This window comes from Myotis myotis, unplaced genomic scaffold (genome assembly GCF_014108235.1).
Source record: "Myotis myotis isolate mMyoMyo1 unplaced genomic scaffold, mMyoMyo1.p scaffold_m19_p_5, whole genome shotgun sequence".
Classification (NCBI taxonomy): Eukaryota; Metazoa; Chordata; class Mammalia; order Chiroptera; family Vespertilionidae; genus Myotis; species Myotis myotis.
Window position 1 is genome coordinate 105,018,444 of NW_023416357.1, and position 21,501 is coordinate 105,039,944.

General features: G+C 55.9%; 1 protein-coding gene across 7 annotated transcripts; it reads right to left on the reverse strand.

The window, feature by feature from the left end:
- Nucleotides 1-1,807: 1,807 nt before the first annotated feature.
- KDM8 (lysine demethylase 8) lies at nt 1,808-21,056 on the reverse strand. Of its 7 annotated transcripts, none has more exons than XM_036309813.1 (9): nt 20,858-21,056; nt 20,418-20,708; nt 18,382-18,904; nt 16,126-16,292; nt 14,082-14,214; nt 8,965-9,009; nt 3,788-3,937; nt 3,079-3,218; nt 1,808-2,340 (listed from the first exon to the last, which is right to left on the reverse strand). In XM_036309813.1, the coding sequence occupies exons 3-9, from the start codon at nt 18,874-18,876 to the stop codon at nt 2,073-2,075; spliced, it is 1,398 nt and encodes a 465-aa protein (XP_036165706.1). In that variant the 5' UTR covers nt 18,877-18,904; nt 20,418-20,708; nt 20,858-21,056; the 3' UTR covers nt 1,808-2,072. The 7 variants fall into 7 exon arrangements, with proteins under 7 accessions (XP_036165706.1, XP_036165707.1, XP_036165708.1 ...); XM_036309819.1 differs by adding an exon at nt 2,867-3,051 and having other exon boundaries at nt 2,204-2,340; nt 3,126-3,218; nt 20,418-21,056; XM_036309814.1 differs by having other exon boundaries at nt 3,079-3,179; nt 20,418-21,056.
- Nucleotides 21,057-21,501: the final 445 nt, after the last annotated feature.

Genomic DNA, 21,501 nt, shown 5'->3' on the forward strand with positions numbered 1-21,501 from the left:
GATCTCTCCTCTGGTCCCTACCATTAGAATCACATTCCAGATGAACCGCTGTTCTTCCCCAGCGGCTCAGAGCAGGAGTGGGCAGCTGTGAAGGCTGGGCCCGTGGCGGAAGCTGGAGCCGCAGCCGCCCTCCCCTGTGAAGGGCAAGTTCTGCTCAAGACCCCTGAGTTACGCTCCTCAATGGCCAGCAGCTGCCATGCCTCACTACCTTCAGTGGTGGTATTTGCTGGAAATTCTTCATGTGAAGAATTAGGTAACTATTAATGATGCCAGAGGGGGAAGGAAATCCTCATAGGCAGTTGCTCAGAGCTCGACTCCATTCTTTCGCCCTGGTGTTGGCCATCCTTCATGCACGCTGCCCACTGAGCTCACTCACCAGATCAGCTCCACCGCCTCCCTGCCACCAGCCAGCTTTCCTGTGTTTATTCCAAGTCTCTGTTCAAATCTATGAAACCCTGAGACCTTTGTGATCAAGTTCAATCTCCTTGGCCAATTACATTAACCGCTATTTCAGCTTTCACCGACTTTCCAGCCTCTCCTAGTGACTGGGATGGCCTGGGGCTTCTGAGCCCACAGGTTGGGTCCTGGTGCTGGAGGATGTGGAGCTGACCAGCTGGGTCATCTCCCCTGGGGAGACCCACCTGCCAGAGGAGAGACTGAAGCCAGGGCCAGGTCAGCAGGTGGCGGGAGGGAGGCCTGGTCTGGGCTTCCTCCACAGCATCTGTCATGGAGCCACTGCACCTGCTTTGCTGTTTCTGCTTAAACTGCCTGAGCTGGGTTTCTGCCACCAGTGAGCCCCAGCCGCTGGCAGCCAGAGCCGGCACAGCCTCGACTCCATGACCTTTGATTTTATCCTGTGCCACGGCCCTCACCCCATCCTGGCCTCTTGCAATCCCAAACACAGGAGCTGCCCCCCTCCCCCCGCCCCTGGGCCTCTAGGCCCACACCGTGTCTTCTGTGTGTCCTACCAGAGGCCCTCGAATCCCCTGGTCCAATGCTTCCTCCTCCCTGTGACCACCTCACATGCTCCCACCAGCCTCCAGCACTGTGATTACTGCCAACGAATTGGACCGCCCCTCCCCTGCTGCCCAAGGCTGGGAGCAGCCTGCTGCTCTGTCCTGTCCTCAGTGCCCGAGTGCTGCCTGCCCAGAACAGCCTGTGGGACTGAGCCCTACCCCGTGGATCTGACACTCCCCCGGGAGACATGTCAGAACCGAAGTACTGCAGGACTCCCAGCTCGTGTCGCAGGATTGCTTGGTGCCCCCTGCCCGTCTGGTGAGAAGTATCAGGAGTGTTCCAAGAGCCTGGTGTGTACTGAAAAGGAAATCAGTGGGGCTCCTCCCTTAGCACCGCTGTTACAGGTGACGCCGCCTGTATGGACCGGCATCGTCTCCGACCGCCGTGTGCTGTCTCCTGGGACGGGTTCCAGAAGAGGATGAGCAGGCCCAGCGGCGGGCGTGAGCGTGTAAGGCTGGGCTGCTGCGAGCCTGCCGAGCTGAACTGCCAGCAGGACATCCTCCTCCTCAGCACAGAGGAGTTTTAAACAAGCTGCTATAATGTAGCTGGGAGCTTGTCCTAACTGCATAATGTTGAGTATTAGTGAGATTGTGGCACTTAGTTGTTATTCCTCTCCCAAGGACACTTTCCCATTGAGTTTTAGAGAGAGATACACCGATTGATTGCCTGCCACACGCACTCCAACCGAGGATCGAACCCGCAACCCAGGTACATGCCCTTGACTGGGAACTGAACTCACAACCCTTTAGTGCTTGGGTCGGTGCTCTAACCACTGAGCAACCAGCCAGGGGAAGATTGCACTTTTTTAAAGGTTTATTATAAGCTTTTAAAATTTCTTTTATGATTGGTTTGCAACAGATTACTGTTTACCTCATGGTCACGGTGTGACAAGAGTCACCTGCAGGCAGTCCTGCATAAATGGCACTAATGGGGGTCTTGTGGCCAGCAAGCAGACCCGGGGCCTTCCTGGTGTCAGCTGTGGGGATCTGCCTGCCTGTCTGCAGTCACAGGGCTGGGGGAAGTCTTAATGGCTAAACACAAACAACAAGCTACGTTTATACAAACAAAACCAACACATTTATATGAACAAAATAAATGTACATGGAAAGCCTGACATCCAGGCCTCTCCCCAGAGAGCAGTGAGCTGGGAGCTGGGAGGCTGGAGCCCCCGGGGGGCAGGAGGGTTGCCCGGCGGTGGCGAGGGGTCGCTTTCTTGCTTTGGGAACAGCCTCCTGGGAGGGCGCCCAGGGAATGACCACGCAGTTCCCCGAAGGCAGGTCACACCTCAGCAGTGACAGCACGGAGCTCGGCTGCAGTGTCGTCCTGATGTGCCAAGGTTGCAGGTTCCGTCCCCGGTCATGTGAGAACCAACCAACGAATGCATAGGTAACAAACTGATGTCTCTCTCTCCCCCACCCCCTTCCTCTCTCCAAAATCAATGAGTAAAATAAATAAATAAAGAACCAAAAAGGATGTCCGTGGACTTCCCATTGCCCAGCAGAGGTCTGAGCTCTCCAGCAAGCTGGCAAGGACTCTCGCCGTGACCAGGGCCATGCCCAACATGCCCACCTGCAGGCTACGGTGTGGAGGCCCGTCATGACAGCTGTGTGACAAGCATGACTGTCTGGGCTCTGCACACGCTCCACCTCCCAGACCCTCTGTGGTGAGGACCAGTGCCCCGTTTTCCAGGTGGAGACACACTTGCCCAAATCACATGGCACTTAAGCCAGGGGGCCGGGTTTGAACCCAGGCCGCCAACCTCAGAGCCCGTTTCCCAACACATCAGGCCTATCAGGCCCACGCCTTGCCGTACGGCTGGAATGGCTTTCTGGGCTCTTGCCGCACACACCTGGCCGGCGCAGGGCAGGCCTATGCCCACCAGAAGCTGACGGAGAAGCTCAGGTCCAGGGCCCGCACGTAATGCCAGTATTTAACGGGGATGAACAGCAGCTCTCCCGGGGACAGGATGCAGGACAGGAACGGGGCCTCCGCAAACCTGGGGAACTTCTCCAAGTCGGGATTCTCCACATCAACCTGGAGGGGGCAGAACAAGTCACATACCTGCCTCCAGGCGGTGGGGGAGGAGCTGCGAGGCCACGCGGGCCCACCTGGCTGGTGTTGTGCAGAAGGTGTGTGTCATGAGGGTAGACCGCCTCCGACTCCTGCGGGGAATACAGGCGGATGTACTTCCTCCCAAGCACCTGGAAGAGAGCGACCGGCAGTGAGCTGGCTGCGACCTCACCTCCCGCCGCTGCCCCACACTGACCGCAGGTCCCTGAACCCCTCCCTGCCTCTCTGCACCTTCCACGCGGCTCCCGCACCAGCCAGCCCCAGCCCCAGCCCCAGCCCCAGCCCCGCTGCACATGTGCCAAGTCCAGCGTCTGTCCTCCGGGTCCACTGCAGACCAGCGCCTGTCCCAGTGCGCTTCACGTGGACCAGCTCCGACCCCACCGCCAGGGGGCGGGTCCTCCCCACCACAGAGCACAGGGCTGGCGAGGCGGTGAGCTGCCCGGTTCACAAAGCACTGGGGCCGAGCGGTGTGCAGGGGGCAGCCTGCTCTGTGCACCCCTCCGCCTGGCTGGAGGCATGTTCCCATCGGTTGGACCCTGTGCTTAGGAAACACTAAGGCGGCTGCACAGCTGCCCTCCCTTGCCCTCTTCCGGGTCCCAGGAAACCAGGGGCCGAGCAGCTGCTCCCCATGGGGAGGGTTCTGGCAGGAGAGGCCAGCCCGGCAGGGGCGGGAGCGGCAGGTGCTCTGGAGGACTCCCACCTGGGCCAGGAAGTTCTGCTGGGGATCCTGGTGAAGGGGGGACACGGTGCCCGGGGGCCCAAACCAGGCGTTGATGGTGATCTCTTCCTCCTCCCCGTCGCCCAGGCAGCAGTAGTCAGGGATGCTGATGTCCTGCTTCAGCTCCGGGATCTGTGGGTGGCAGAGCAGGCGTGGGAGGTGAGGCCAGGCCGGGCACGCCAGCCCAGAAGTCACAGGACTACCTGACAGAAGGCCAAATGCACGCTGTCCTCCTGTGTAAGACACGACTGGGTGTCATGTGCTGGACAGGAATTTAAAACTCAATGTGAAAAATGTAATCATAGGGAAGAGCTGTGATTTTATGTCAGGTTTGTTTCCATGTCATACGCATTTTATGTGTCTTTGCTTTTAAAAACCCAACACCAGTGCTTTGTCTTTGTACTTAAGGATAAACCAGTTAGGGGCGTCTGGCGACATTTTCACTTAAATGCGCTCATCTCCCCTCTCAGGCTGCACAAGGGGCTCAGGCAATCTACGTGAACATAATTTCTTATAAATGTGTCTTTAATGGGTTTAATTCACCCTTAAAAAAATAAACCAGTTGGTAATTTTCTTTTTCTTTTTTTCTCTCAGGTAGTAATTTTCTAAAGAGTTAATTATTTTAAAAAATCAGAACAAAAAGAAAATGGGACTGACGACCACATCTCTGGGGGAAGAGCTCCCAGATCTACCAAAGGTAAAGAGCGACGCCGCACGCGCCCAGTACCGTAGTTACAAAGACCAGCGGACCAGCACCCGACTGGAGCAACTGTGCTAAGTAAGGGTTAACGTACACAGCTCGTTCAAAATTATAAGGATCCCACTACAAAGGACAAAAACGAGATAATACCTAGAAATGAATGAGATATAAAGGCGCGGTTCAGTCCTGTTAGCAAAAAATCCAAATGAGACGTCATTGTTTATCACCCATCAGACTGAAGAGTGACAGCAGCCAGCATGGTGAGGATGTGGTGGAAGGGGTGCCCACGCTGGGCTGCTGGTGCGCCACGCGGGAAGCCATTCAGATAGCGAGGCGGTCCTGTGCACAAGGCTTCAAAGCCTGCGCGTCTGACAGATGGAAGCGAGCTGTGCTGCGCTCCCGGGTGGGGGGTGGGGTGTTGAGGCTGTGATGTCCCGCTCCCAGGAGGAGGCTGCCAGGAAAGCAGGTGCTGTGGGCTCGCTGCCCGCGCCATCAGTGTCTGCATCTCGTCTGACGTCAGTGCGTCCGATAAGATGTACTTTAAGATGGTCCCTCTATTGCTTCCTCACCGCCCCTGCCTCCCCAGCCCACGCCCTCTTTTGGGCAGAGGCAGCCTGTCATCTTTGCCTCAGAGGAGGAGGAAAGGAGGACACTGGAAATCAAGGTGGCTCCCTCCTCTAAAAGCCCGGGAGGGTATAGAGCCGGCACACAGGCCGGGCACAGGGACCGCCCGAGACAGACAGTCTGCGCCCAATGAGTGAGAGGAGACATTTTCCCTGCGAGCCCAGCCCATTTTGTACTCAACTAGACTTCCTTTATGGCTTTAACTCATGCGATTCTTTTTGGGCCCAGGCTTCAGTTTCCCTTGAATTTCCCAAAGCCTCAGGGCCACCGCCAGCGCGGGCAACCCTGGCGGTGCGGGCAGGGTGTGCTGGTCCTGGCCTCATGTGGAAAGAACCAGCCAGCGGCTCCCAGTGAAGACACCTCTCACCCTGGATGAATCCACCTCCTGCCCCGACCCCCAGTGCCGGCCCCACCAGAGCAGCCTCCAGCCCCACCCGAGGGGTGTGGGTCCCTCACAAGCCCCGGCGGGGCCAGCTGAGCCCAGGGGCCTCCCCAGCCTGAGAGGGATGGGACCGCCCGGAGCCGCCTCTGCTACTTGCCCCGGGGGCTTTCAGAGGAAGCGCCTGGTCTGAAGGTGCCCAGTGTCAGGTGCCAGGTGTCCTGGGCAGGGAGCCTGGCCACGCCATCCCTGCAGGGGGGCTACTGCGAGTTGGGGTGCTGGCAACAGCTGGAATGTCCTGCAGGCACCCTGACCAGACCCTGCAGTTTGCGGTCTAAGTCTGTCTCAGCAGCTGGTGTAGATGCAGAAACGCGTCTGTGGGCACTGCTCTGGGCTAAGGCAGAAGGCCCTGTCCACGGTTTCCGGGGATCACTCATCCCAGGCCCTGTCCGCGGTTTCTGGGGATCACCCCATCCCAGGCCCTGTGGGATGCTGAGCAGCTCACTGGTTCCTGATGACATCATCAGGATTTCCGAAAGATGATTGGTTGATGTTATCAGAGCACTGGCCCAGGACTCAGAGACCCCAAGAGAAGAAAGCCTCCCGCAATATGACTTATAGTTAAAAGCAGGCCTAGTGCAGTCGCCAATACATCCTAAACCCGGGGCCTCTGGGAGGAAGTCAGTAAGAGACTTCCCTGGCTGCCCCACACTGGGCAAGAGGTTGAGTGGGAGGCCCTGAGCCTCGCGTGGGCACAGAAGGCCCGGAGAGCAGCGCAGAGGCCCCAGCCCGTCCGCCCCGCATGACGCCCCAGGGCCTGGCTGCTCACACTTCCCCACCACCCTCTGTACAGCAGCGGGGAAAACGCCCCTGGGACCCCAGATAAAGACTCCGGCAACAGCCAAAACATCTTCAAAATAATCACAAGCTGCCTTCTCTTCAAACAGCTTCCTCTTGTTCTCATCCGATGGCTGTTCCAGGGCCCTGGGAGGCCGTGCCCAGTGTGACTGAGGTCTTGGATCACACAGTAGGGCTGGTCAATGAGAAGCCCCTCTCCTCCTATCAAGAGAGTCCAGGAGGCAGGACCTGCGAGCCCTAATACGGGAGGCCTGGGGAAAAGACAACACGCCCACCCAGCCCTCTCCAACTTTGGGGTGGAGGTTCCTGGAGGCTGGCGCAGCCCCTACTGAACCTGGGACCCCCTACCCCACCCCGGGACAGGCAGTGAGGATAGCGCTGGCAGACAGGGGCCCAGCCCATGCTTGGCTGTGGTCCTGCCACCGGCTCACTTGCCTGGCCTCGCCTCCTGCGGGAGCTGCCTTCCCTGGGCATCCCTGCTGCCCAACTTCTCCCCCCCGCGCCCCCCCCCCCCCCCGCCCGTGTCTCTGGCCTGGCTGAGACCACACCAGCACCTCTCCTGGACTCCTTCATGTAATGAGTCAGTTGGCCCCCAAATCCAGGAATCGTCCTTGATTGCTCCCTTCCCTCAACCTCGGTCACCCACCAGTGTCCAGGTGCCAGCACCCCACATGCTGTCAACACCACCCTCCAGTCCCCATCACATTCGGAAAACTGTCCTTCCTCACCCAGCCCCACCTACCTCTCAGCCCCCACCCCTTGAAGGTGAAAGTTCACTCCTGTTGCTCCCCTTGCCGGCTGCCCTTCTCTCACCTCCTCACATGGCTGGCCACTCCTCACCTTTTGGGTCCCTGCTCCAATGTTACCCCCAAGACACCTTCCCTGGCTGCCCCACCCAGAGAGCCACTCTCCCGCCAGCCTCCTCCTGGAGCCCCTCCTTCCTCTGGGGGCTCCTCACCATCTGAGGTGATGGTCTTAGGCCCCCGGGGGCAGGGAGTGACTCTGACATCTTTAGCCCTGTATCCAGGGCAGACTCAGTGCTTGGTGCACAGGGGCCTACAGAGAAGCCCACTCCCTCGTGGCCCCGGGTCCTGGCCCAGCCACACCCCCAAGTGCTGAGTGAGAAGTGAGGGGTGGGCACGTGGAAGGGTCTGGGTAGAAAGCCGAACTTCACCCCTTTCCCCAGGACGAGCCTCCTCTGGCTGCCCAGCGTCCTCAGCAGACAGCGCTGCAACCGGAGCGCAACCTCATTCCTGCCACTTCTCTTGGTTCTCGGGTTGTTTGCATTTAAAAACAAGTCTACCTTTTCTCATTATGATGAGCGTTCACACTCATTCTAGAGGATTTGTAAACTACAGAAATGAGAAGGAGAAGACCGCTCGGCGCCCACAGACAATCACTGCTGTCTCCTGTGGCATTTCCCGTCCTCGGCACAGCGAAGCGCATCCTTTACGTAGTCCTGCACCCCAGTTTTCTCCCTCCCACAGCCAGGACGTCCCGAGCTCCCGGGACCGCTTCGTGAGCTCCAAGTTTGGTGGCTCTGGAGCCCCGTCACCTCGAGCCCAACCACCGAGCCCCAGGATGGAGGCCACATGGCTGGGAGCTCCCAGGGATGCCCATGCCGGCCAGGGTCACGCTCTGCTGTCTGTTCACAGGTGCTGATTTGTGGCAGCGGCACCTCTGCTCCCTGCACTGTGTCCCTCCCCTTTCCCCCCCAACACCGTCCCTCGCAAGTATCCCGGCTCCCTGGCTGTCCTGCCTCCCTGGCTGTCCTGCCGGATTCCATTGGAAATGCTGCCTCTTCCTAGGAACCCTCCTGTTAAACGCCTCACAGGGCTCCCTGCTGTTTTCCAGATAAATCTGAGTTCTTGGCTTGGCATTCAAGGCCCTCCCCTGTTTGGCCCCAGCCTCCCTCCTCGCCGGCTCCTTGCTCTGCAATTCTGGACAAACCCTCCCCAGCTGGTTGATGTACCCAACACGGCAGTCCCACTGGCCCCTCTGGCCTCTGAGTGAGGCATTGCCCTCTGGCCTCGCTGCGCCCCCTTCCTCCCAGCTGCAGCCTGCGCCCCCTTCCTCATTCAGTCTTCAGCAGGTGTGTCCTCGGGGCCTTAAATCCGGCCCACCAGGCTGGGTACCCAGGGAGTCAAACCCGGCCCCTGCCACGAGTGCGCAGGCCCAGGGTGGGGAGAGCCTTGCCGGGGGATATGAGACGTGTAAGGGCGGTGCCAGGACCTGCCCAGAAAACTGTTGCAGGGAAGGCAGCGACTCGCCCTTGCCTGGCTGCCCGGGACTCCTTCTCCAGTTCTGACCACACCTGAAGCTGTGGACTCCCCCAACTACCCGTGTGCCCCGCCCCTCCCCTCCACCCCATTCGCCATCCTGGGGCCCTGGGCTCTCAGGCCTGGTGGCCTTGCCTGCTCTCCTGCCACCTACTGGTGAGGAGGGCGATGCACAGGGTGCCAGTCTGCTCTCTGCAGGGAGCAGCACCTGTGGGTGGCAGATGAGGCTGCTACCCTTTGCTGCCCTCTAGGGTCAGAGCCCAGGAAGGGAGGAGAGGAGCTGAGAGTGAAGGGCAGATGAGCGCCGTCTCAGACCTACCTGGTCAAAGAGCTGGTGCTGGGCCAGGTACCCGACGTCCCTCGGCTGGTCCATGGGAGAAAAACCAGAGGCAACACAGAAAGCCCGTTAGTGGTGATGGACGCCCTCCAGGTGCTACTGCTGTTTAGCTGGCTCTCAGCACCCCATGCCCTTGCCCCTGCCCAGCCCCGGGCAGCCACACAGAGGGCCCCCTCTGTCCTGCTGGCCCCCCTCCTCCCACCCAGCGGCTGATGTGGTCTCAGGACCCGTGCTGCCTCTGCCAGAGGTTGCTGGAGCTTGTCAGCCTGTGCCCAGGGCTCAGTTGACTCAGATTAAAAACGAAGGGGCAGGCCCTGGCCAGGTAGCTGAGTTGGTTAAGCATCGTCCCCAGACACCAAGATTGTGGGCTGGATCCCTAGTCAACGCACATACAAGAAGCAATCAGCGAATGCAGAAGTGGAACAAATTGGTGTTTCTCCGCCTTCCTCTCTCTAAAATCAATTTAAAAAAGGGCAGATACGTTGGTTAGATCACTCCTTTCTGCCGTGGAGTCAGCATCCGCTGGTCTCCCCTCCCGCAGTCATCAACCCGACTAAGTCCGAGTCTCCCAAAGAGCCAACAGCTGCCAAGGCTCTTCATCGGAGGTTTGAGCTTTGAAACAAACGATGTGAGTCGGAGGAGCCCTTCTGAGCCAGGGGGACACAGGCTGCGATGAGATCAATCACCAAGCGCCCCTGAGGCTCTGGGTTTGTCATGATGCCAAGCAGGTGGATGCAGCCACAAATGCCAGGTCAGCAAGGGCTGTGTCCAGCGGAATCTCAAAGACCTGGTCCCCACCACACTGAGGAAGATTTCTTCTGGTTGCATCGAAGAAGACACAGGAGAACTCGCCTAACAGGCTATTCTGAACCGTGGGAAGATGGAGTGATTGAAATCATGACTGAGCCAGGCAGTGGCGAGAGGAGAGGTTGGCTTTGGTGACCTGACTCCAAAGACAAGACTGTCATTCAGAAATAACATCCTGCGAATGGCCACACTGAGAAGTAGGGAGAGCCCTGTCCAAGCAAGAGATGGCCAGCGCCAAAGAGGTCGAAGGTTCTGGTAACTTCGGAGGTGGCCGTGGAGGTGGTTTGGTGGGAATGACGACTTTGGTCGTGGAGGGAACTGCGTGGCTGAGTGGCTTTGGTGGCAGTGGGGATCGTAGCTGTCATGGGTTGGTAACGATGGAAGCAGTTTTGGAGGTGGCGGAAGCTACAGTGATTTTGGCATCTTCAAATTGTGGACCCGTGAAAGGAGGAAACTTTGGAGGCAGAAGCTTTGGCTCCTATGGTGGTGGAAGCGAACACTTTGCCAAACCACGAAACCAAGGTGGCTGTGGCGGTTCCAGCAGCGGCAGGTTAATTACCAGGAAACAATGCTCAGCAGGGAAGGAGAGCAGAGAAGGGCCAGGGAAGCTACAGGCTACAGCGACTTGTGAACTCAGCCAAGCTCAGTGGTGGCAGGGCCTCGCTGCTACCAAGACGTGGTTTAGATCAGCGGTCGCCAACCGGTGGTCCGCAGAGGTCTGTGGGGTCTGAAAGGTTGGCGACCGCTGGTTTAGACAACACTCATGTGAAAGGGCAAAAACCTCGAGGACTGTGCTTGTGGCTAATTGTGTAACAGGTTTAGTTTCTGTTCTGTGGAAAGTGGAAAGCATTCTGACAAAGGGCTTTGATGTAGATTTTTTGCACCATGCTGTTGATCGCTAAATGGAATAGTCGGATCACGACACCGAGTGAACGTGTCTTTTATTACATGTGCTGGGTAAAGCTAGGCTGCTCTGAAGCCATCTTGGTAAATTACCCCAAAGGTGTGATGTCGGAATCACTTCAGAGTGATGTCAGGTTTCATCTGAAACTGCTGGGCACAGAAGCCAGTGTCTTCAGAAACCCTGGTGTGTTGAACTGACATCTACTGTGTAGTGGCCTGGAGTTCACCGTTAAAAGGTCACCCAAGCAGAGTCATGGAGTCTGTTAGGTTATTACTGATTGTTGACATATCCTGTGCAATATATCTACACTGAATTACAGCACCAGATAAAATTACAGATGGGAATGAAACCTGTGTATCATCCATTACCACGTGTAATCAATAAACAATTTAATATCCTCTTGGAGAAAAAATGAAGGGGATGATTTAAAAAATAAAAATGGAATCATATTAATATATTATATGTATTACTTTGAAATCTGCTTTTGTCATTTCACCACGAATCTCTCAAGTTGATACATACGTGTCTGACTCATTCTTTTGATGGATACTTCTTTATTGACAGATACACTGTTATTAACTCACCTTTCCCCCTACTGGTGGACACTGGGGTTGTTTTGCCCATTTGGGGTGTTCGCTAGTGTTTCATCAACAGCCTAATAGTTTGGTCCTTATATTCACACTAGTGGCCCGGTGCATGAAATTCGTGCACATTAAAATGGAATTAATTAGAGGAAATGTTTTAATATTGTTGTTTGCCCTTTCTCTATAATAGAAATGTCAGGGACAAAAGAAAATTAGTAAAATGTATATAAAAATCTCCCTCCTGTCAGAGTCTGGGGTGTGCCGCGGGACTCAGAGTCAAGTCCCTGCCCACCCGTGCACGACTCGAAATCGCGGGAGACCCAGACCCAGCCGGCCCCACCCCTGTCAAGCCCCACAAGGCAGGGGGCTCGGCCTCAGGTCCCCGGGCCCCGTCACGAGGGTGTGATGACCATATGCATATTAGCTCTTTATTACATAAGATACTATGTCCAAAAGCAGAACTGAGACAAGGAGTATGTGCTTTTTAAATTTTCATAGTTTCTGCCAGGTTATTTGCCCCAAAGTTAAATGATGTAGACTCTTTCCAGCAATTAATCTGAGCGCCCATTTTCCTACATCTTTGGAGATTATCACTGTGTGAAAAGGTCAGTTTCATATACCGGCCCCGGGCCTTGGGCTTCTCTGCAGGCGCCTGGGCCTCGGTGAGGATCCATTGGAGGAGTGGAGGGACGCCAGGCGCGGCCCTCGGGCTCCAGGGTGGAGTTGGCTTGGCCTCAAGGTCTGAGGCTGAAACGGTGTTGAAGGAAAGAAGTTCCTCCAGGATTCCTCAAAAATCTGTCTTTCTGTCTCTCTCCTTCATTCTCTCTTCCTTCCCAAAAACAGTTTACAGAATGCCAGACCCTGCACTAAGCGCCGGGCAGAGCCAGAGGTGACGTGGCCTCCAGCCCCTGGTGCAGAGGACACGGAAGGCCGTGGTAGCTGAGCGCCAGCTGTGCTCTCGGAGCTCCCGTGCTACTCCCGCAATGACCCTAGGAAGCGTGGGTAACCTCAACTGACCCCAACCGACCCCAACTAACCAAAGGTCAGGGCACTGGCGACCCGAGAGGTTAAGTAACCAGCCAATGACACACAGCCAGCCAGGGCCAGTGCTGGATACAGTGCTGTTCTGCCTGAACTGCAAGTGCACATCTTGACCCACGCACACCCTCTGGCCCCGCCTCTGCCGAGAAAGCAGGCTTCCGCCTGGCGGAGGGAGATGCCCAGGCCCACGGGGTGCATGCCTACAGCAGAGGTGGACATGCACACGGCACGTCTCTAGCCCACAGCTCCCTTTCCAGCCTCCAGGTGACTGTGCACTGAGCAGAGATGGGGCCGGGAGGAACGCAGAAGCAGGAATGGAAGGAGTCTGTGAGCCCTGCTGGAGGGGCCCCGCAGCCAAGTGAACGGCACCGAGTGCCGTGGAGGAGGGGAAATGTAGGAGCGCAGAGACGGGTCAGGGAGGGCCACGGGGTGGTCCGTCAGGTGAGAAGCTGAGAAGGCCAAGCGAGGAAACCTTAGCCCCATGGTCACTGACCTGGACCGTCAATGCAGCAGACCCATGACCAGACCGGTCAGAGCTTTACAGAGCCCCTGGGCTGGGGGCGGGCTGCCGGGTGCGGCGGAAGAGCTGCAAAGCACTGATGCTGACTGCGCACACCTTGTGGAGGTCCTTGCCCACCACAGGTGCGGGTGGACAGCCCCCCCTGAAAGCTCCCCTTCTCCTGGCCAACAGGGATGGCTCAGGCTCCCGCAGACAAGCTGCATTCCCGGCCTCACTAGTCAGACTCTGAAATGACAAAACGGCGCAGCTGCTTTGGAAAACAGTTTGGCAGTTCGTTCCTAAAAGGTGAAGCGCAGAGCTACCATGAGGTGTTACCAGCAGTTCCACTCAGTATACACCTAACAGAAACAAAACGATGTCCACAAACACACTTCACACGAGTGTTTATAGCAGCATTTCTTTTCTAAATCCTCACCGAGGACATGCTTTTATTGATTTCCAGAGAGAGAGGAAGGAGAGAGAGATATGTGAGAGAGAAACATCGACTGGTTGCCTCCCATATGCACCCCGACCGGGGATGGAACCCGCAACCTAGCTTTGTGCTGACAGGGAATCAAACCCAGAACCTTTTTGGTGTACGGGACGATGCTCCAACCAACGGAGCCACCCGGCCAGGGCTCCAGCAGCATTTTGATACTGACGGAAAGTGCACACAGCTCAAATGCCCCCAACTGACGAACGGATAAACAGCACATGGTCTCTCCATACAGTGGAATACGATCAGCCGTAAAGAGGAATGCAGGGCAGCACCGACAGATGCCACAACCTGGCTGAGCCTTGGAAACGTGAGGCTCAGTGACAGAAGCCAGACTCAGAAGGCCACACACTGCATGAATCCATCTACAGGAAATGCCCAGAACTGGCAAATCCACAGAAACAGGAGCAGGTTAGTAGTTGCCTGGAGATGGGGGACAAGGGAGTGGGAAGCGACTATGACTTAGTTTGGGGTTTCTTTGGGGAGTGATAGAAATTTTCCGGAATTACACAGTAGGGATGGTTGCACAATGTTAGAATATACTTCAAGACACTGAAATGTACAACCAAGTTTTTGAAATGAGCCCCTCACGTCCTGTCACGTGGCCCACCTGCCTACCCAGTAGCCTGCCTTCCTGGCTGTGGCCGCCTCCTGACAAGACTCTTAGAGACTGACCACTCCCAACGCTCCAGTGCAGCGCACGGAGTTAGGTGCCCAAATGTAATGTGCTCCTCCAATAAGTATTAGAAAGGAGTCAGAATGACATACCTCGTTGAGGATGTAGCAGCTGATGAACTCACTGACCGTCATGAGCCTCTGGGACCATTCCTCGTCGGTGTACCTAGAGCCCACTTCCACCGGGACAGTGCGGCAGCCAGCAATTTCTTGTATATACTCCAAGCTGTCAGAAAATATACATGTCATTTCATCACTATTGCTCGCGCTTGCAGGACACTCTGCTCAGCACGCTGGACACTGGGCTCCTCTCAGCATCACCACTTGCGAGGTGGAAACTGCCTCCCCCATTGCACTGACTAACGCCTGTCGCCAACCTTTTGGACCTCACGGACCACCGGTTGGCGACCACAGGACCAGACCCCACGGGCAGAGGTGAGGCTCCGCCCACCTGGCGCTGGAAGGCTTTGCAGACAGTTCCAATAAACCTCATTTGCCTCAGCTCTCCCCGGCTGCTCTGTCACGGCTTGCCAGGAGCCTTCTCTCTGCACGCCTTGTCACGCAGCTGAGTAAGTGGCCGGCAGTACAGGGTGGAGAAGTGCCTAGGTCTCAACCCTGGTGGCCTGGCATTGACTCCAGACCCTGCCGCAATAGACCTGGGGATCTAGCAAGTTACCTAACCTCGCTGAGCCTCTGGTCATCACTGCAAAATGGTGGTGACGACTGTGCCTGTCCCACGGGAACCAGGACAAAGAGTTAAACATGGCAAGGGTCTGTCTTGGCACTTGGTACGCAGTGAAACATGTACCACGCAGCAAACATGTAACACCATTGGCATGCAGTGAAACATGTACCATGCCTGGCACAGAGCAAACATGCAACACCACTGGCATGCAGTGAAACATGTACCATGCCTGACATGCAGCAAACATGCAACACCACTGGCATGCAGTGAAACATGTACCATGCCTGGCACACAGCAAACATGCAACACCACTGGCATGCAGTGAAACATGGAACACGCCTGGCACACAGTGAAACATGCCTGGCACGTATGCCGCATGCTTGCTGGCACGTGGGCTGCTGCAGTCAGAGCTCCTCTGTCTCAGTGGGAGCCACTTCCTCCACAAGACTACCACCGTGGCAGGCTGACTCGCTCACCCTTCCCTAGAGACCCTCCTCATTTCCAAAAAGATGCGCAGCTATGGTGATATGGCCACTCTCCAGCTGCCAGTCTCCCTGCGCCTGAGCCTGAGGCGGGACTACAGGCAGGTGTGAGGAGGAAGCAAATACAAGAGCCACAGGAGCCCAGAGAAGGGGACAGGCTGTTTCTGGGGCTCTTATTTCTACTCTGAAACCTCAGGGCCCTCAAGAAAGTGCACGAAATTCCCAAGATCCTACAAAACTGTTTAAGAGACTTAATCCTGGACTGCCCTGAAGCCCAAATTAAAAATGGCTTCGGGCAAGCAAGTGGGAGGGTGAGAGTCTGAGATCTGGCGAAGAGCCAGAGCTCTGACTGTTGCTGTTTGTTTTTAATCCTTACCCGAGGATTTACTTATTTATTATTGTTTAAAGTACTACATATGTCTCCTTTTCCCCAGTTTTATTTTTTTAATTTCAGAGATGAAGGGGGAGAAACACTGATGTGAGAGAGACATATCAATCGGTTGCTTCCTGTATGCACCTTACCAGGGATTGAACCCGCAACCTAGGTGTGTGTCCTGACCAAGAATTGAATCCACAACTTTTTGTTGTTGTTGTTAATCCTCACCTGAGGATAATTTTTCCATTGACTTTTTAGAGAGAGTGGAAGGGAGGGATGGAGAAAGAGAGAAACAATGTGAGAGACACGCATTGACTAGTTGCTTCCCGAATGCGCTCTGATCAAGGCTGGGGACCGAACCTGCAACCCAGGTATGTGCCCTTGCCCTGCAGCCTTCAGTGTGCAGGCTGATGTTCTAACCACTGAACCACCAGGCCAGGGCTGTCAGTTCTTGTTTAACCCTCAGCCACCCACCCCAGGGCCTGGTAGTGACGTGTCCAGGGGCTGTGCTACTTGGGGATGCTGGGGAGGAGTGCAGGGAGTCTGGGAATGCTGAAATGGAAGGAGAACCTCTGGCCCTCAGCAGCCACCCACCTCCACTTCTTCATGCACGGCCAATGGTCGGCCACGCCTTCCAAGATCACAGGCGTCTGTGGAATCAAATAATGCTTCCTGAAATGCTGCAGGGATGGACAGTGAAGCCGGGGGACTGCTTTCTCTGACCTCATATCGGGAATTGAAACATGGCCATTCCTGGCTTTCTGTTTAAAATAAAACAAAACAGGTGGCAACCACCAAGGAATTTGCATCAATAGTAGGCGAGCTTTGGGGTCATTAATAACAGTAATAGCTAACATTTATTATCATTATTACTGCTGCTGCTACTGTTCACTTCTCCTGAGAGCAAGATAGTTTTTTCTTTACCAGGTCATTTCCAATGTTTGTTCAATTATAAAAGTAGTATGTTGCTGTCACAGAAATTCTGCATTAGAGGAGAACTTACTATCCCACACTCCACCATCTAACATAAGGGCATTCATTCTCCTTCCCTAGTGCCTTCCCCACCATTTCAGACACATTGCTGATCCGTGGGTAATGTACTCATGATGAACACACAACTCCGCCTCTCCCGTCCAATAATTTATCTAAAGCAGTTTCCCTGATACCACCAGTCCTTGCAATGTCCCGGGAGTGGTTGCGTTATAATTTTCTTAATCATCTCCCAGCTGACTGACCTGAGTAAGTTACTGTCTCTGAGCTTCCGTTTCCTTAGGTTAAACTACTGGGAGATGAACTCTCATGTGTGAACCCAGGATGACCGCCTGGCGTGTGTCAGCGTCCTCTGCCCCCATCGCCGGACCCCAAGCAAGTTCTCTACATTTGCAGCAGTGGCAGCAGCACAGCTAACATCCTTACATGCAGGCGATGTGCTGGGACCTGTACCTGCTTGTTCTCTTCACTGTCACAACAAGCTTTTATGTTCACACTAGAGGCCCAGTGCACGAAATTCATGCATGAGTAGGGTCCCTAGCGGCTGCTGGCTGCCTGCTGCCGGCTGGGGCCTCCCTTCACTGGCTGCAGGCTGCTGGCAGGGGCCTTCTTTCGTTCTGCACCGCCCCCTGGTGGTCAGTCAGCACATGTCATAGTGAGCAATCGAACTCCCGAGGGGACAATTTGCATATTAGGCTTTTATATATATAGATGCCCCTCATCAAAGAGGCCTTCCCTGAACATTCCCTGAAGCTGCCTCCCCCCATCTTTTACAGCCTCACTCTACTGTCAGTGCTGAGAGGACAGGGCCTGGGCCTTTCTGTACCATCACCTAGCGCTGGCACATCTGGGCCACTGCTGGTGCTCCATAAAGCTGCTGAGAAAACCCCTCTTACAGGCAAGGGAGCAGCGGGGGCACAGAGGGACTATGGCACTTGCCTGACTCACAGGTAGTGGATGGCAGTGTGGGAGCTTGAGCCCAGGCAGGCTGGCTCCAGAGCCTGCGCTCAGGCCCTTATCTATTAGCATGTCCACTGACCAACACCACCCACACCATGAGTACCACCTTGGCCACGAAGCCACCTCCATATGCCCTTGGACAGACTTAGCATGGGAAAGGGCACTGTAACACCTGGGTCAAAGGGGACAGGTTTTTGTCCCTTGATCTACACGTCTGCCCTGCCCTCTCCAGGGTCAGTGAACACACCATGTACTTAGCTCTTGGCACCCTTGGCAATGCTAGATATTGTACAAAAGCTTGTTTAATAATTTCACAGCTAAAAATGACTGCCCGTTTTTTAAAACCAAGATGAGGTTGAACATTTCCCCACACTCTTTTATAGATGTTTCCTCTTTGTGAACAGACTTGCCCAGAGGTCTGTGTGTCAGCACTGGGCTTTGAAGCCGTCTCAGTAAACCATCCTTTGCCATGTGCACTTAAATACCAGCAGGGACATGTGCAAGGATCTACAGGGCAGGACTGATCAGTCACCTGATCAGAAGACAGCTAACTGTGTTATCTCCCCCAAACTCAGCAGCACAGGGACAGAGGCAGCCAGGAAAGTGGGTGATACTTCAACCAGCTGACCAAGAAGCTGAAAGAGATGGGCTAGCTGGCTGCACTCTCACCACACAATCCCTGAGCTGTTTCTCTTAGGAACGACGAAGCTGCACGCCCCCTCCCAAAAGGACACTGCTTCTGCAGAAACCGGAAGAAGAAATTGAGAAAATAGATGGAGCTGCTCTATTTCCAAGTCGATGGAGATGCTATTTTCAGCCAGAGAGGTGACTTGTCCCTTCTAGAAAAACAGGGCTGTTGGGTGGTGTTAGGTGTGGTCGCGGACAATGCCACCAAGATACCTTTAAGCGGGGCTGCTCCGGGGCCGGACCTTGGGCAGGCCTTTTTCCAGGGAGAAGGTGCGCCTGGAGGACGGCAGCGACTTTAATGAGGATGTCATCGAAGATGGCCGCTCCCATCAGCAGGCCCATGTCACAGGCTCTGAGGGCTGCGGCCACGGTGGCCGAGTCCCCAGGCGCTTCACACAGACACATGGCTTTCAGGAGGCAGCCGAAGGCATAAACCCGACGCCAGTCTTTGTCCACGTCCTGCCACAGCCCGGTATTGAGTTTCTCCCAGGAGTAGTCAAGGACCGCCTCGCACGCCTGCAGACACTCGCTCCGTCTGCCCCCGTAGAAGAGGTCGGCGGCTTGCTGCAGCAGCACCACCACACTCCCCTCCACGCTCGCACGGAGGTCCAACCGCAGTTCTTCTTTAGTGCGGGGCAGGAGCGCCCGCAGGGCCTCCCAGAGCGCCCCTGGCCCCGCCAGCGCGTCTCGGTTGCTGTCTTCTGCCATCAGGCCCACCGCCAGCTCAGGCTGAGTGCTGGTGGAGGAAGAAATAAGTTACAGCAAACACCATGAGGGACACGTGAATCCATACAATTCTCTTTTTATAAAATAAAACTGTGATGACTCCAGTGGCCAACATGTCAACCACTGAGATTTAGAAAATATATACAGAGAGAGGGCGACCACATACAGACTTGGTCCCCGGTAGGTTCCTACAGCTTCCTACACTTGTCCTTTCTAACACACACCTCATGTGCCAGTGCGAGGGTCCTTCGACAATGGGCTTCTCTGCTGGGCATAAACTCTGAGGGCAGGGCCCCATCTGTCTGGGTCACCACTGTATCTCCAGGGCCCGGCACAATACCAGCGTGCAGTGGGCACAGGATAAATATCTGTTCAGGAAGAATATTTACCCCTCTTCTCTGGCAAACCTATCCCACCCTCAGTGACCCCCTGCAGGGGCCCGCCAAGGCTCCCGGGCAGTGTTTCCTGTTCCAAAGGCCCTGGAGCGTCTTTGATAGCAGCTGCCACATGCAGCGCTAATACCTGCTCACTCGTCTCTCTCTAATACCAGCTTGTGAGCTCTTCCAGGGCAAACGCATCGCATGGCTCTACATTTCCCTGGAACCTGTAAGCTGCCCGGCTCACAGCAGGCACTCCACGGGGGCTGCTGAACAAGCGAGACCTTAACTTCTCCGGAAGGAACCTGAGGACAGGGCACCATTTGAAATTGAGGTCCTTAGGACTGACTTGGTTTTATTTATTTATTTAAAATATATTTTATTGATTTTTTGCAGAGAGGAAGGGAGAGGGATAGAGAGTTAGAAACATCGATGAGAGAGAAACATCGATCAACCGCCTCCTGACACCGCCTACTGGGGATGTGTCTGCAACCAAGGTACATGCCCTTGACCGGAATCGAACCTGGGACCCTTGAGTCCGCAGATCGACGCTCTATCCACTGCGCCAAACCAGTTAAGGCTGACTGACTTGGTTTCAAATCCTCGCTCTGGAAATCCCATCCCTTTCTCTCTCAATACTCAGAGACCGAGGCTTTCCCCTGGATAATCAGGACCCGCCCCCTGCCCCCAGGCATCAGAAGGCAGCAGCCGGGCCTGCGAATGGGGTCCCAGTCCCGGCCTCGGTCAGGCTGAATATGACATCTTGACCTACGTTATGGTTCAACTCCTACTTTCCCGTGAGACCGGACACACGGACCGGAAAAGACCTCAAAGCTCTCAAGATCTAAGAAAAGATTCATTTCCCTCACCTCACCTTCTCATCACGGGCACCCAGCACAACCGGGACCCCTAACCCACGGCGTCCTGTGCCTTTGCCGGAATAATCTATAGCCAAGTTCCTGCTTCTGGGCATTAGCGCCCGTCTCCTGGATGGCGCTCTTCATCAATAAGAGAGCCCGTATTGCTCCACTTCAGCCCCCGTGTCTAGCGTTTGGCTCTGCCTGCACCGGGTGGACGGGCTCTTTCTGTCGCCGTGACCCCAGCCCTCGCCCCACCGGACGGCCCCCCCTAAGCATGGTGACTTACCGGTCTTCGCATCCTGAGGGGCAACGCGATGCTGATGCTGAGTTAGCTCCTGCCGAGTGGCCGAGTGGGAAAGCCCGGTCCTGCAGGCGCCCAGCGCGCGGGCCCCACCTGCTCCCTCGGGCGCGGCACCTGCCCACACCCTCCCGCCTCCCCCAGGCCTCACACCCTTTTCCTCCCGGCGCTGCCCCCGGGGTTGGGGTTCATCTCTGGCGGGCCATTCGGAACCCCGCGGTTCAAACGTTCCCAGTCCGCCGAGCTCCAGGCCGAAGACAACGCCGATTGGTCCGGCAGCTACAAGTAAGAAACAAAAGACCGCGCAGGCGCACTAGAGTCAAACCAAGGCGACACAAGAACTGCGCAGGCGCAGAACATCCTGGCTTGCAAGCATGCGCAAAATTCTGAAATAAAATCACTGTCCAAGCGCAGGGCCTTTCTCCTACCCGCGGTTGCTCCGGAGAGTTGCTACCCCCTGCATTCTCAGAGCGCATGCGTTGGTTCTGTTGTGTCTCTGACGAGCCTTCCGAGGCGCGTGCGCGAAGCTATCCTCTCTGGATTGGTTCCTTAATCCAACGCCTGCGCAATTCTCCCCTCCTCCTGTAAGGAGTCACTCCGCCCTCTCGAGTAACTCGAGCTGACCTTCCTCGCGTCTGCGCCGCGTCACGTCTCGCGGGGACTCGTTCCTATTGGTCCGTACCGCCCCCGCCCCCGAAACGTCAGAGGTGCGCGCGAGCAGAGTCGACTCTCACAGCTCGTCCGGTCGGACGGAGTCCCTGGAGGAGCGGTGGGTGCCGCGGCCCGTCCGGGTTAAAGGCCTGCGGTCGGGGGCCGCGCATGGCTGGGCTGCTTCAGTTTTTCTCCCACGTGGGTCCTGCCTGTGGTACCTCTGCGATGACAGCTCCACAGCCATCATGTTTATCCAATCTTTACAACTAAGGTTCTTAGCTTTCAGTTTCACAGCGGGGTAGCCCGAGCTCGGTGACATAAAGTGGCAAACCCTGTCCTTTGGAAAGTGACCGATGCTGACTTTGAGCCCCGGGTGCTGCACCCGCGGCCGGTGGGAGTGGGGACTGGGTTTCAGTGCGCG

Bases quoted from the DNA above. Each gene is read 5' to 3' on its own strand.
- KDM8 (XM_036309813.1), bottom strand. From the start codon at position 18,876: ATGGCAGAAGACAGCAACCGAGACGCGCTGGCGGGGCCAGGGGCGCTC. The intron at 14,215-16,125 runs GTGGGTGGCTGC...ATTTTCTGACAG, and splicing joins CCGTGCATGAAGAAGTGGAG to CTTGGAGTATATACAAGAAA. The intron at 3,219-3,787 runs GTGGGAGTCCTC...GCTCTCTTCCAG, and splicing joins AGCAGAACTTCCTGGCCCAG to GTGCTTGGGAGGAAGTACAT.